Raw genomic sequence first — 16,486 nt, 5'->3', positions numbered from 1 at the left:
GCATTTTATGTTATGTTTCTGTCTCTCTTTTTTATTTATTTGTCTGTCAGTATATACTATTTAATGAGCCTTTATTTATAAACTCTTGTTCTACAACCTTGACTCGCCTTCAGTTTGTTAGGGAAGTTCAATTACAAACCAAGCTTCACCACCGGGGATTACATAAATGACACACTTCACTTTGCAGAGGAAAACTTTCTGCTGCTTGACCAAATACTTTCAGTCTCTTCGGGGAGCTACCTATCTTTCTCTCGCTCGCTCTCTTTTTTTTGTGTGGGGGTGTGTGTGTGTGTGTGTGTGTGTGTTCGCCTGCATATGCTTCTGGGAAAGCGTTTGTCAGACAGTTTATGTGAGCAAACATTTGTAGGATACAAGTGTGTATCCTCCTTGTGCGGCCAGGCTTATGCAATGAGGAGAAAGTCAACTGCAAACCGAACAACAAATCTAAAGTCTATTAAAAGCGAGAGCGGGGACCAGGAGCTCTAAAATATTCACCAAGTTAAACTCTTCAAAACAGAACGCAAACACGACTGCTCGCCATGAAGACTTGTCCCAGCAATAGAAAGCTGGATAGTTGTGCTATTAAATTAACAAATGTCCTTCTTGAGGCTGTCGTTTTGTATTTCCTTATGTGCCTGTGCTTGCATTTGTAACTGTACATTTAAAAGAGTTCATACATACACTGTATTGCCAAAAGTATTCACTCACACGTCCAAATAATTGAAATCAAGTGTTCCAATCACTTCCATGGCCACAGGTGTATAAAAGCAAGCACCTAGGCATGCAGACTGTTTCTACAAACATTTGTGAAGGAATGGGTCACTCTCAAGAGCTCAATGAATTCCAGCGTTTTACTGTGATAGGATGCCACCTGGGCAACAAGTCCAGTCGTGAAACGCCAACTTTCTGCAGAGTCAATCGCTACAGACCTCCAAACATCATGTGGCCTTCAGATTATCTCAAGTAGTGTGTAGAGAGCTTCAGGGAATAGGTTTCCATGGCCGAGCAGTTGCATCCAAGCCATACGTCAGCAAGTGCAATGCAAAGCGTCGGATGCAGTGGTGTAAAGTGGCCCCTTCAGGTTCCAACATGACTGTGCACCAGTGCACAAAGCAAGGTCCATAAAGACATGGCAGAGAGCGTTTGGTGTGGATGAACTTGACTGGCTTGCACAGAGTCCTGACCTAGAGCGGAGACTGAAAGCCAGGCCTTCCCGTCAGTGTGTGACCTCACAAATGCACATCTGAAAGAATCGTCAAAAATTCCCATAAACACTCCTAAACCTTGTGGAAAGCCTTCCCAGAAGGGTTGAAGCTGTTATAGCTGCAAAGGGTGGACTGACATCATATTAAAGATTAAGAATGGGATGTCACTTAAAGCGTAACTCTTGCCAAAATGCAACCTAGGCTTTTTTTTTGTGAATATATATGAGTCAAACCTACGTGGAAAAGCATAATTAAGATGAATTACGCTAGCATCAAAATCGCTATTTTCAAAATACTAAGAAGGCTCGACACAACATGAAACTTTGCTCGTAGTATCACCAGGGTCTCTACACATAGACTCGAGCATTCAGAACATTGTGTACACAGAGTTTGCCAAGAAAGTTTTTGAACAACTCACCGTAGCAGTAGCTTGTTCTGCTAGCCGTCGTCATGGCAGCCCAGAAGTACTTGGGGATCGACACGTCTGGGCTGCCATGACAAACGATATATATATATATGTATATCATATTTATGACTTAAGTTATGCAAGAGGCGTAAGTCACATTACATAATATTACATAAGTGATGTAAGTCACTGCATTTACGTGCGTTACCTAACTTAAAGAAATGAAAAACAAATCCCTATTTCTCCCAAGCGAAAGTCCATTGTGTGACATAATTATGGAAAGTGGTGGAAAGTCAAAAAGCTAGCAAGTGAGCCTGAAATAGGAAGTGATTTCTTGTAAAACTTTTCGGAGATGTTTTATCAGGTGACTCACATGATGACAAAACTGTGAAAAAGCATCCGAAAGGTTCAGAGGTCGTGACTACACTTCCCTCCTCAAACCTTCAAAAGAGTTCCTTGTAAGTATTTGAGCAAACAGACGCTGTCGCAGACCTGTGCTGTCTTTATCAGTCTGTCTGCCTACTCCATTTATTTTTCATCAATTCCAATTTAAACTGAGCTTTTTATTTATTTTATTTTTTTCTGAGACCACATCTGACTGCTGTTCAGTCACATCGGAGAATAACCGTGTTTTGGAGTGGCTTTAGTTGAATCACCATCAAGCTCATCTACCGGCACCGACACAAACAGTCGGCACATCAAGCTTGATAGAAAAAAAAAAACACAACAGGCCTTTAAAAAAACTGAAATTGTCTCTGTGTGTACCGTGTGTGTCTGTTATCCAGGTTAAGACTCTGCTATTCGTTGTTTTTGGAAGCAGCTGCTGCTTTTTGGTAACACTGAAGCAAGTTGGTAGAAAAAAACATGTCGTAGCAATTTTGGGCAACTGTCTAAAGAAAGATCAACAAGAGTGGACAAAAGAAAGTTTCCTTTTTTTGGAGAGACGAGACTTATTTGTTGCAGACAACAGCTTTGCTTCGAGACACACAAACGCACATATATACACCTACCTAACACATAAAAACACATCGAGAAAAATACTTAGAAAATCCAAACAGCATAGTTCCGCACACTCATATGTGCAAAGTATGTTATGACATATGTACACACACATCACATTTCACATTCCCTGTCAGTCTTTCCATCTTCCATAGCGCTGCCGTTCATTCAAACAACTTTTCCATTCTCTTTATCTGATGGTTTCAGTTACTAACCCTGAAAAACAAAAACATGCCAATCCTTTCAAAAACTCAAAATCAGGCTGAGCACTGACTGGGACACAGTTGCTCGCTGCCAAAAAAAACGGCTCCATATGCAATCACGCGCTTGACACACAAACACAATCCACAAGAGGCCAGCTACAAAACAGGGCTCCGATGTTGTGTGCACTCTGCCAAATGTGGGAGAGGAGAGCATGTGTGTGTTGAAGGTTAATGGACAGCTTAGTGGAGGTCAATCACACTGCAGTCGCACTACTGCACGAAAAGGACAGGACCAGTGTTGCCAACTTAGCGACTTTCTCGCTAGATTTAGCGACTTTTCAGACCCTCTTAGCGACTTCATTTCTAAAAAGCGACTAGCGACAAATTTAGCAACTTATTCAGATCATCAGGGGAAAGGCGAGAAATATATTCACATGCTGCTCAGAGTCATCACAGTCCACTGCTCCTCTGCAGCAGCGCCAGGGTCCCTCCCCTCCCGTGCGGCTGCGCAGGCAGCAGGCCAGTGTATCTGGGCTGGCTGGGGCTGGCTGGGGCAGGCAGGAGCGGACGCCGCGGCCGCTCGCTCTGTGGATAGCTGCCGTTTACTCTGTTTTGATCGGTTAATTCTCCGACTTCTTTCGCGGTTCCACTGGTACTTTACCGGTGATAACCTTAGGCTGCTGAGTCTAGATCACGTTTGATCCTCTCTCTTAACCTTTACTCCAGATAAGGATGTTCCTCTATCTTGTAAAAATGCACATACTTTGTTTGATATTCTCCCTCCCTTTACTGTTTTTACTTCAAATATATTTGTCCCTGTAGTGAGTTGTAGTGTGATTATTTGGTAAAGATTTCTCTATCAATCTTTTGCTTAAAATAATCTCCCCCTCACTGCATGAGACACAACCAGTAAGTATTATGGAAATTGGTACGTGATTATGTCATCAATATGTAAATGAGGGTATGACATCATCTGGCGACTTTTAGCGACTTTTGGAGCTAGTCCTAGCTACTTTCATTGGAAAAGAGTTGGCAACAGTGGACAGGACCACACAAACAGAGAGCGCTGAAGACCAAAGGAGGACACAAACTACAGTGTGACTTTATTCTATCACCCTTTAATACTAATAATAACACTAATATTAATTTTGCTAACACTAGAGCTAGCTAACGATAACGTCCCCAACACTAGCCACGTTAATGTCACTGACAATAAATAGCTAACGTTAGGGCAGCTGCGTATGATAGGTGCATACTGTAGAACTCAGCAATTCTTACTTTTTTTTCTACAAATTGGCGGGCTTGTTACAAAGAGATGAACAAAACAATCATTGATATGACACACTTTGTTTCTTTCTACCGAACTTTACCCACCAAATGTCTCACGGCACCAAAGGACACTTGCATTTTCTCATCGTCGAGAGGCTAGCGTTGCTGCGCTACCGAAGAGGATGCTAAAAATGTTTACATTATGCACTGTGGTTAAAAAGAAAAGTATGCAGACAGCGCAGGCCTTTCCTTTTAAAGATAGATAATTAAAGAGTGTATCTCACAGTTAAGTGCATTAAGTGCTCAAGATCTAAGTGTACTTATTTCTGAACCTGAGTGACTAATTCTCATTTCATCTGTGGTCTGCTGGTTAAAAGGGGTGAGTGCAGACGTTGGAAAAAAAAACAGAGATGGAGGAGTGATTGTGAAGCATAAAAGCTTGATGGCTCTGCTTGACCTGCCAGTGGTACGAATGTGGCAGCGTGGAAGCTCCTCCTGCCTCTGCTAATCAGATTCTTCATTCTTCCTTGCATCAATCTACCCCTCGATCCTTCCATCCCACTAATGGATCCACCACTTCAGTGAGCTCTCTGTAAAAAACCAGGGAAATATGCTTAGGGAATCCATTTGGGGAATTTAAACTAAATGTTTTTTTTCTCCAGTAAGTTCTTCTCACTATGTAAATTGATTTCTACTTAGCGAACACACATTATCCTGGAAGCCAGCTGGAAACAAACTGTCCCGCTACGGGGCAAAGCAAAAGTTGAGCAAACACAACTTTTTTTCCATGTCTCTACGTTTGCATTTTCGCTCTTACATCTGGTCATCTGAGTTCCGCTACATGATTTGAGCAAGGAAACATCCACAGGTGAATGGATTTTATACCATGACTCGCCACCTCTCAACTAGGGCTGCAACTAATGACTAATTTGATAGTCATCGACTAGTTGACTAGTCAGATTATGAATTGCACAAAAAACAATGGCTCTTATTCATTATATTTATTTAAGTGGCAGCAGCAATAAAACAAGAAGACATACATGGATGCCAAGTAGCTAAAATGAATGCCGAGCTCAAAAGGGGGAATAATTAAAAGTAGAGCAATAGTTACTTTTCCTGGTAACTAGTTACTTTTATAGTGAAGTAATTCCGTTACTAACTCAGTTACTTTTTGAAAGAAGTAACTAGTAACTATACCTAATTACTTTTTTAAAGTAACGTGCCCAACACTGTAAATTAGTCATTGACTTATTTAGTAGTCAACTATTTGTTGACTAGTCGCTGCACCCCTACTCTCAACTACGACTATCAAAACTTTTCAGGCATAAAATGGAGCCTGTTCTGCAACTGCATGACTTACTTCTTAGCTCTAATGTATTCAGCAACTTTTCCCTGGCTGCATCAGGGGTTTTACATACTAATTTACCAATAACAGCCAAGTCAGAGGTGCATTCGTGCAATCAAGAACAGAGGAGTTAGGATGCCATTTGCTGCCTTACACTGTGAACTGAAAAAAAAAATATTCAAATGTTAAAACCTTAAAGGAGGCATTAGCATAATGTATGCCTAGCGGCTAGTTCAGCAGATAAGAATTAATTTAGCACAGCTGCTCTGTTGCTCTTAGTGATGTTGGCTCAGGCGTGTGTGAGCTGACCAGTCAGAGCACGCTGGGTGTTTAGGGGGGCGGGCCTTTAGGAGACAGGAGCTAAATCAGAATGTTCCAGACAGAGGGGGAATACAGTGCTGCTGTATGAGACAATTGATGTGTTGTTTTCAGAATTAAAGCATGTCAACCTATTCTAGTTGTAAAACTATATAATATCATCAACCTGAAAGTGAGGATTACATGTCTGCTTTAACAATAAGTATGTTCACATGCCTATCAGTTTCCCAATTTTGAGTCTCATCTTCATTTATGATAATTTTCAAGACGCGGTGCAGGGGATATTCATATCCCTGTATCATCACATCAGATCATTACAATACCAAGGCTTCTGAATGTTAGCTGCAGGTGCGTCTTGATTACCCAACATCTCAGCCAGCTCACTGCTCGAGTTGATCGCGCACCTGCAAGCATGAGACTGTTCACAAAACCTGGATCTTTTTTTTGTTTTTTTTCTTTACGTGCCACAGTATTCAGGTTTTTATCTGAGTCCTCCAGCTGGAATATCCTTGTTTCTCAAATCGGGGATGTTGGCTTTGTGATTTTCTGAAACCAGGATGTGGTGATACATGCTCAACACAAAACTTCCATACTGCAAAATTTTGCAGAGGGCTTTGGAGTCAAGTTTCAATGAAATAAAAATGACATCCTCCCCTCACTTAGTCGATAAGCCTGTGGTGTAATCCAGAGAAAGAAGTGATACGGTGCTGTGAGCAGTGCTGCTTTTCACTCATCTTTACTATCGAGGATGACCCTTCCTTTAGAGTTAGAGAAAAGTAAATACAGAGATTACCACACACATACACACCAAAGATATATATTTACACAAAGGCAACATCTTTCACTTTCTGGTCCTTGATCTGTTTACACAAATCCATTTGCTCAGGTCTGAGAAACTGATACCGATGGTGGAAGTGTACAAACTGTAGGAACAAAATAACTGAGGTGTGAGATGCCTCGAAGATAAAACCACACATCAGCCTCATGTGAAGCAAAATCACACTGTTTCTGGCACTCAGCCGGTATAATTATGTGCACTGTTGTAAGGCATCAGTTTAACATAACAATCTCTAAATCAGCCTCAGCTGCCACAGTTTCGTGATACATCTCGTATAACCCTTTAGCCTTATCAATATATCCACAGCCAGTTAGTTTTCTGCTCTCCCGCTACTTCACATTTAACAGCCACACTCCATTAGCAAATGTACATATTGCCACGGGCTGACATTCTTCGGCAAAACAGAAAAGCCATTTAATTTCTCCTTTCTCCTTCGGGCTCGGACACAAAGTGCTCTTTAAAAAAATTAAATGAGAAGGTATTATTTCTGAAATAATAAGAAGTTCAACCGGATGTGTTTCTGAGGCCGGGGGGAACCTGTGGCGCCTCTTGCTCAAGTATTTAATGGAGGTAGAGGGAGCTATGCATCGAGGCTAAAAATGTCCCTCTTTCTCCCTCTCTCTCCCTCTCAGTCTCGTTTCTCTCTGTCTTTTTTGCCTACTTTTTAATTTCCACACTGGCTAATAACAGCGGAGACAGCTATGGACGATTTCTGTGATGTGGTGCTAAATGCGGGCCGTTGGGGGAGCGTTACTGCGCTCTAACCTCCGAGGGAAAACTTGTTTCTCGTCTTTGTCAGGTAAAGAAGATCGTGGCTCAAGCACGCCTGCTGGAGGGGAAAGCGAAATCAAATAAGTTGGTGCACGCTGGTGAGCAGGAGAAGGGCACAAGGGACACCACTGGAGTGAAGTTTTATTAGGTGCCTCTGCCAAGTTTATGGAATAAAGCGTGGGCTGTGTGAGTCTGAATTTGTGTGTATGTGTGTGCGTGCCAGACAGAGAATAGATTTTTTTTCGAGCCTGATCCCTCCTATCTATTTCGCCACTGGATCATACCACAGACAGGACAGAGAAGGCAGTCAAGTGTTATGACACTTCAGAAGATATGAGAGCTTTTGACACTGTGCCCACTTTTCGCTTTAATCCAAACCTTGGATTTAACCCTGGGATAATTCACGCTGCACAAGCCTCGGAGATCTAGAAATCTATTGAAAAACCCTGCGAGGTGAGATGACTTCAGATACGGGTTTTAGCTTTGCAAGGTCAAAACAGTCCCTACATATTAATCAAAGTCATCTGGAGACACATGTTTGCAATAAAGATATGAGTTGTATTCTATTACATTGCCTTTACACTTGTTAAAATCTGACAACCCGCATCTCTAATGCTCTTTTTCTCAAAATTTCAAACAATTCCCTTGGATTAAATGATATGTCAGAGGTGGTTGTCTTTTTATTACTTTTGATGTTTTAAAAAAAAAAATGCTGTCATTTCTTTTTAACCATTAGTTGTTCCTTTTGTTGTTTTTTTCTGATAGTGGCCCATGGCTGCATAACCTCTGCCAATTAGACCAGAACACATCATTGATTTCTTTATTTAAAGGTTATATATGCATAATCTTTGTTTAAACATGCAAATAACTATAATTATCAACAGACTGTGAATGAATAAATAAATTACAGTGTCGAAATTATGTCAAAAAACGACGATGTCTACTGAAGTTACCATGTTAACCAGCTTGCCCAAGCCGGCCACTACTCTGTACCTCAAGAGAGAGGATAGTACAATAGTATAGTTCAAGCATCCGGAGGTTGGTGCCGACTCATGCCCGACCACCTTCTTGCTCCTCTCCTGCTCTTCACAACCCTGTATTCCACCTGAACCCGCCATGTCTTCATTGTAACTGGAATCAGACGCCAAGTTGGACCGGCTGTAAATCACCTCCGTGCTGTACCTGTGGTCAAACCCTCCTGCTGACGGTCCAAAACTCCTATGCTAGTGGTGTAAACAACACCAACACTTCTCAGGCACTCTGAGCTCACAGTCCGAGCAGATTAAGCTAATAGGATAGGTATCTGCATGGCTAACAGTTAACTAGCTAACAGTAGCTACAGCAGTTAGCAGTTACTTTGTTGACATTCTGCCTCCCTTTCTGTTTGGATTATATAGGTGGCCCATTCTTACATATTGTACCTTTAAGTATTTATTACTTCAGTTTGATTTTCAATCATCCAGATTTTTGAATAGTATTAAATAGATGACTGAGATGTTCAGTTCAATAGAGTCAAAGATCGTTAATTTCTGACTGTGTTGAATGTTTTCGTCCACTCAGTAACATATGCCAACTAATCAGTTATGATATGAGGGTAAGGGAATTAAAAATCTGTCATCTGTCAACCCCTACTAGGGATGCACGATATACAGTATATACTACCAGTCAAAAGTTTGGACACACCTTCTCATTTAATGTCTTTATTTTCATGACTATTTACATTGTAGATTCTCACTGAAGGCATCAAAACTATGAATGAACACATATGGCAAGCCGCAAACCGGTACAGTACCAGAAAGACAACAATTTCCACTTGACTTCAATACTTCAAAACAAATCTTATTAGAGTCAGCCAGTATTAAATCACACGTCCTTGTTCACTACATCTTAGCCTTTCAAACCTTCAGGTGTAAAAAAAAAAGTACAGGTTATTGACCATTTTAAAATGTGAAATTAGTAAGTACATTCTCTGTATCGGCCATGAGAAGCAGGTAAGTATCAGTTATTGGTATCCGGTCGTCATCGTGCTTCCCCTAGTATAATCATATATATATATATATATATATATATATATATATATATATATATATATATATATATATATATATATATATATATATATATATATATATATATATATATATATATATATATATATATATATATATATATATATATATATACACACACATATATGGTGTACACATGCACACACAATCGATACCCATGCATTCATGCACATTCATTGTTCACACTGGCAAAGACTGAAAGACAAAAGTGCACAATCGACCAACCCAAACAGGAAAAAAACATTAATGGGGTGTTATCTATGGTACATTAGCTTAAACACCCAGACACACACACACACACACACACACACACACAAACATAGACACATACACAAACCACTAAAGTGTTGAGGGGCCCCTCCTCTCCCCTGTGCCTCGCTGCCTACACTGCAGTGAACGCTTTCCAACTTCATACAGCGTTGTGAGCCCTCTCTTCACTAGAGCACCAAACAAAGCAGCAGTTAATGGTTAAAGGGCCCAGTTGGTAACCTCCCACCACCAAAAAACACAAACAGGCACGCACACACACCTTTAATGACATCTTTTCTGCGGCACATTAACTATTGTGCAGTAATTAATGGGAGAGTCACGGCGTTCAAAAAGCCAGTCCGCTCTCTGCAGACTAGGAGCTGTACACCACAACAATGGCTTAATGAGTAAACACACCGCGCGGCTCATGAATAAATTATTTGTGCCTCGCAATTCATTTTCCCTATTGAAGTTTGAAAAAAAAAAAAAAAAAAGCAGAGCAGGACTGTTACCAGTCTTCATAAATCACAAAAGGGAGGGGGTTTGGAGAGAGAACATGACAGCAACTTTTTGTGCGTTTGTGTGTGTGTGTGCCTTAGATCCTCTGTAATGACTATTATTTATGTGGTTTTATATGTGTGTGTGTGTGTGTGTGTGTGTGTGTGTGTGTGTGTGTGTGTGTGTGTGTGTGTGTGTGTGTGTGCATTTGATGAACATGAGTTCTCACTTGTATGTTTATGTTATGAGGTCAGAGGTTTTGTCTTTGTGTGTGTGTTTGTATTCAACTTTTTGTGTGAGCGTTCTTATGTTTTACACAAATCAGTGTTTTTTTCAGTGGGATCTAAATGTACCGTACGTATGTAAAGCGCATGCGTATGTGTGCATGCTAGGTGCATGACTTACTGAAAGGAGCTTCCACGTTATCGGTCGGACCTGTCGAGGAATTCCAGACCAGCTGAGTTTCCGTAGCTCTTCTGTAAAACAGCAAAAAGACAAGATGGCCGATGTTAGAGAGTTTTTACATCAAAAGATCCTTCTATAGCCTGAAATGGCAGGATGATAATATCCACTAGTATCATGTTGTCAGTAGGGATGGATTTCAAGGATCGGGACTTAATGAATACCAGTTCCTGATTGGTCAGTGCATCGCGATTCTTTCTAGAATGATTATGTCTCAATGCAGATAAGATAATAATAGGAATTTTAAAACTGAAATTAGTTTACCAGCTACAACATTGTTTGCCCGCCGCAAAATTCAGTTCACCTGCTGCAGAGCGCTAAAGAAAGCACCTGTCGATTCTCTGTTGTACACGCAAGTACACTGAACACACGTGTGAGTTGTTCATGTTTGAGCGGTGACAAAATGGCTGCAATGGCTAGCACCAAGCCTATAAGACTGGCACCGACTTCTTTGAAAGCTACTGTATGGCAGCATTTTGAGTTCCATGAAGTTGAGGGGAGAATTGACAAGACCTACATAGTTTGTAAGGTGTGTGGAACTCAATTTAAATATTTCAGCAACACAACTAATTTGAGAAACCACCTTGCGCGATACCACCCAGAGTTTGGAGAGAAGCAGCAACCTTTTGCAGATGCCAGCCTTTGAATGCCAGCCGGAGAACGATCGAACAGGAGGTGGCACAGCTTCAACCGAACTCTGAGAGCAAGCAGATTACCAAATCTATTGCAAGTTTTATTGCATTGGATTTAAGAACGTAATCAGTTGTGGAGAACATGGGTTTTTGGACGATGGTGTTAACTCTAGAGCTGAGATACAAAATACCTTCTCGGCGTTACTTCACTGACACAGCCATACCGACGTTCTACAGTGAAACTAAAACAGAAGTTTGGACACTTTGATGAAAGCGGTTAGGTAAGTAGCCATGTTTGAGTATGAGAGCTGATACATAGGTCCATAATGTGTTGAAATGCAAGCTGTACTGAGTATTGCATTGAAAGATTTATTTTTTTTCATATAGGCTACAGTATACTGTTTTTCTCTCAGGGATATGCTCATTGCCTGTAACAGGAGGATTCTGTGTTCATAGAAAGTCATATCTATTTGTGACAAAAAAAGCCTTTTCTTTAATAAATTATTAGAGAAGGTAATTAATCTGTTGATTTTTTTTAATGATCATCAAAAAAGTAGGAAGCAAACTCTGAGCAGCAAACTTTATTGATTATACTTTTATATACATGCATGGAAATGTACAAAAAAAAATGTATCGATAATTGTTTTAGAATCAAATCGTTGTCCTCAGAATCGGAATCTAATCGAATTGTGAGGTGCCAAGAGATTCCCACCCCTAGTCAGTACCAAAATATGGATGAGCTCCCAAACATGGTGCTGCTATCAGTATTTGTGTGATGCTAGATTTTTATTTTTTTTTTTAAAAATTCCTAATGATAACATGGAAGTAACATCAGCAACCTCATGTAACACAAATAAAACATTTCATCAATCCGAAGGAGTTGTTGTGAAAAATTCAGTGGAGGGGCAGGGATAGTAAAGATGGGAAATGCAGCATACTGTAGACTAGACTAGACTTTTTACTGTCTGATATTCTAACTATCATGTATAATATATCAATATTTCCTTGCAGAAATAGCTTATTTTCCATCTATATATTTTTGTTCTTCTTGCACTGCCTTGGATTTGAACAGCACCATGCTACATATATATATATATATATATATATAAATAATTGCAGAAAATAGTAGATTTTCTATCTCAAATATCAATATTGGCCAGCTGTCTTGCCTTCCTTTATTTTGAACATTTCCCACATGAAGAATGACGCAATGGACAGCCAAAGACATACTGAGATGGAAGTGAAAAAAGAGGAACTAATATTTCACCTTTTTTGTTTCACTTGAAAACATATTTTATTGAGATAGAATAATACATTTTTTGAGAAACAAAATATAGGCTTTTTTTTCAATCCACTCTGTTACTGTCTATAAAACTAAAAATTGCCTTCTCCACCTTCCACATTGATTACTGTGTATTTCCCAGCCTGAAGCTAAGTCCAGAGCAGCATGTGGGGCAGAAGGATGTCCTTTATGTTTTCATTGTCAGTTACTGAGTTGATAACAAGATAAAAACTAAACTTCTACAAAAACAGTTCAAATTTTCAATCGAGATAAGATTGTCCTATTCTTATTCTGCTGTAATGCATGCAATTCCAAATTCGAACTTCTTTGCCTTTGATGCTAACAAACAGACTTGCTGCAACAAAAAGAAATCCATTTACATTTATGAGACAACTTTATCTGATAACATTTAATTTAAAAACCATCCAATGTAGGATGGCAAGTCATTTTTGAACATCATTCAATCAATCCATCAATCAAGGAACGAGCCAACCACCCATGTCCTAATCGTCCAAACTTCCCTGTCTCTCTTTTCCCTCACCGAAATCATCTGATGGGTTAGAAGTGGATTATTAACTACACTCTCCCCCACTGGGTGGGACAGCCGTAAGGCTATAATGTAAAATAAATCTGATGGAAAGGTGCAAATTGGACTTTTAAATAGGCAGAGAGTAGTTCCCTATGGGTCCATGAAGACCCAGAAAATATGGCTTAATGTAAGGTGCCACACATCTCAGAATCTCACTCTTTAATACACACACAGACACACTGAGAGTAAGAGAGGACAGGCGGAATGTTGGGAGCACCAGAGAAAGAGAGAAAATTGCTTTCGGTATGCTGTGTCTTCCATTTCGTTTCTATTGTGAGTGAATCAAACCTAATAACTAGACTACAATAAAAGGTGTAGAGATTGTGGTCATAAATAGATCTAAAGCTAAATTGTCTATAACTGGTTTTGCTCAGGGCTCAGATGTGACCTTACTCATGCCATAAAGACTCAACCGAGTTCCATCAATTCATACTAGGCCTTCTTTTGTGCCATGTTATGTGAACCACACAAGTTCGTATAACATTTCAGATGACGTAACGTAGTTGGTAGGCGGCCCTTTCATCATCTAAGCTGTCAAATTCTCTTTGGATAATCCCAGACACATTTTCTTCACAAACACCTCTTTCTAGAGGGAAGTGAAATCAATGAGTGACCTTGTCACCATATGACTGTGCGTTTTTTCGACACCATTTCTCCATAAGCAGAAGGTTCCTGTGCGAGTTCTCACTAACATTAACTCATCCATTATTCACAGATAGGTCTCTCTCTACCCTGCAAGTCTTCAAACCCCCATTAGCATTCAACAAGACGAGATGCCACAGCCAAACTGAGACAAACATGAAAACGCAATGGAAATCTCTTCACTTCTAATTGCACTGCCACTGTTTTACCTGCATTCCAGGAGTGAAGGGAAGAGGGGGAATTGATTTCCCTGCAAATTAAATGGCAATGCCTTAACATACTTTTCTGAAGGGAAAAAAAAAAGAAACAAATGTACATAATGAACAAGCCAAATTCCTACTCGACTCTTATTCAAGGCAGTGGCTGGAAATTGATAAGCTCTTCGCACAGAGTGAACGATATTGATTAGCACTGCCAAATGACTCTGCCTTGCCTGTTCTTCAAGGCAAATGCAAATGCCGAGCCAGTGACAGATAGCAGAATAGGAAATAGCAATCAGCTAAACAGCAATGGGCTTAGTCCATTGGCTAAATTGAGTGAAACGCATTAGAGCTTGTTCAGCTGATGGGAGTAGCTTTTTATTCACTACAGTTCCTGTGCATCTTCCACTTAAAATTTCTCTTTTACCTTGTCCCCAGTGACTTTAATTATATAGAAATTCAATACAGTGATCTAGTGCACAGCATGGCTCTGTTGGTGTGGATAAAGAGTCAGAGCCCCACAGTATGGGAAGGTTTCGATTACCCCAAGGTTACCTGTGCAGCAGCATGTCGCATTTAGAAAGAACAGATAGATGAAAAAAAATCTCTCAGACATGACAAAAACCTTAAAGTTGCAAAGGAAAGGAGCTGCAGGTTTTTCACCGATTTCTCTCTGCGTCTCTTAGCTCCTTCCCTTCCCTCTCCACAGGACTACAACTATGAAAGGCAATGCAAGGAAGTGTTTAAATATTATTTCCAAGTTTTGGCTTGTACAGACGTGAGAGAGCTTTCAGGAGTAGTTAGTACTGTGCTTGGGATGTACATACTGATTTTCAGATATTATTTTCTGGGATTGGCACTGTAAAGCAGTTTAAGAGAAACTCCACTAGATTAAAAAAATACATTCTGTTTACAGAACTTGGGGAGTACTTCTACATATGTAGGGGGGGAGAAAGCTGTATGAAGCCTTGTGTGGCTTAAGAACAAGCTGCAACTGCCTCAAGTGATGTCAGCATTGGTCAGGGTGAGGACTAAGAATTTCAACATGAAGAAAAATGGGAGTGCTTAGTTTATCAGACCTCTGTAGCCTGCTCCTTTTCTAGCAAGTGTCTAGAGGCTAAATTAGTAACTATAAGCATAACACTTCCACATCTCCAATACACTCTTTTGACTTAGGCGAACCAAGTGCTGGTTCTGGGCAGGTGCTAATGCTGGTTTGGACTCGGTTCAACCTGGGAACCTTTTAAGAACTGGTTTGCTGCCGAGTTATTACATTGAGTCACTGTATACATCTCCATTTACCCATTGTCCTCGGATGACTGTTGCCTTGACGTGGTATACATAGTGAAAGTTAGAACATGCTTCACTAACTCAGTTTTTTTCAAAATGGCAGTCATAAGCAGATTAGTTGGTCTAGACCAGCAAAGTGTTGGTGCCACTCTGGAACCAGTTTTTTAGCAATAAGTCGATTCACAAAAGACTGGCTCCAGGGTAGGCACTTGCTCTAAACCAGCACTTGAACTGCCCTGGTTTAAAAGGGGTTGATGGTTGGAGTTAACTGAAATGTAGGCACCAGGTTGTTAAAAAGACCATATCTGGTTCTGCTTCCTCGATTTTGATCAGTACTCCCAAAGAATCTTTTCATCTGGTGCTTGTTCTCCGTTTAATCGTGAATCATGCAACACCTCATGTTACTGACATGGTAGGATACAACATTGATGCCAGCGCTGTCAAGACTGATTGGCACTATGGTTCTGTCTCACTGAAATTGCTGCCAGTCGGAGTCCCAGCGTGGTTCATTAGGGTGCAACCTGTTTAGCATGCTTGTGAAGGACTGCTTCGGCAGCTGTGGTTACTGATTGCCACTGCTGCATTTAAAAGCACATATCCATACAGTTTTCAAATTTGCATCAACTTTCACAAACCCCAAATGCAACACTGCTGCCAGTAATTGTGTGTTTTGATTTTCACATGTCTGACTGCATGCATTAGGTGACTCTGACCTTTAAAAATGCATAATAGCACAGCCGCAGTGAAGTCATGTAGAATCCATTTATATTAAAGTCCAAGTCTTTAAGGGTGAAATCCTTCTCCTATGTGCACATCTACATTCATTACGCTCCTAACAGCTAGTCAAGGGTTTCTCTCCTTTTGCCTTGCACCCTTTGAACCTTCATTTGCACTGTCAGACAAAGAAATGAGTCCATGAATCTTGTGGGCTCGGGCTTAATTAAACCATGTTATATATCCCCCACCTAGCATTAATCTCACCATAGGGGGTTACAGAGGGGAGGGGTGAGGGGACGTGAGGCACAAGTTAGCTAATGGTCTTTACATCCTGATGCCGCAGTGATCTCCAGAAAGCCCCGTCCCCTCCGGTCGAACATTTCACATCGGAGAGTGTTTGCACTAAAGAGGCATCAATTGTGGTGTTTGTGTGTGGGTTTGCATAAGTGTGTGGCAAGGGCAAAGGGCAAATATTTACTTGGCACCGTGTGGCCGGCAGAAC

At 40.6% G+C, this 16,486-nt stretch overlaps 1 protein-coding gene across 3 annotated transcripts in view; it reads right to left on the bottom strand.

Annotated features, from left to right (window-relative positions):
- Positions 1-16,486, bottom strand: part of tbc1d22a (TBC1 domain family, member 22a) — a 135,503-nt gene that overhangs the window by 99,698 nt on the left and 19,319 nt on the right. For all 3 annotated transcript variants that reach the window (XM_030440067.1, XM_030440066.1, XM_030440065.1), the window contains exon 6: positions 10,576-10,646. In XM_030440067.1, the coding sequence (XP_030295927.1) occupies positions 10,576-10,646 (71 nt within the window). The remainder of the gene's footprint in view (positions 1-10,575; positions 10,647-16,486) is intronic.

The sequence above is a fragment of the Sparus aurata genome, chromosome 14 (assembly GCF_900880675.1).
Source record: "Sparus aurata chromosome 14, fSpaAur1.1, whole genome shotgun sequence".
NCBI classification, from domain to species: domain Eukaryota; kingdom Metazoa; phylum Chordata; class Actinopteri; order Spariformes; family Sparidae; genus Sparus; species Sparus aurata.
This window is presented reverse-complemented; position numbering and strand designations above follow the sequence as displayed.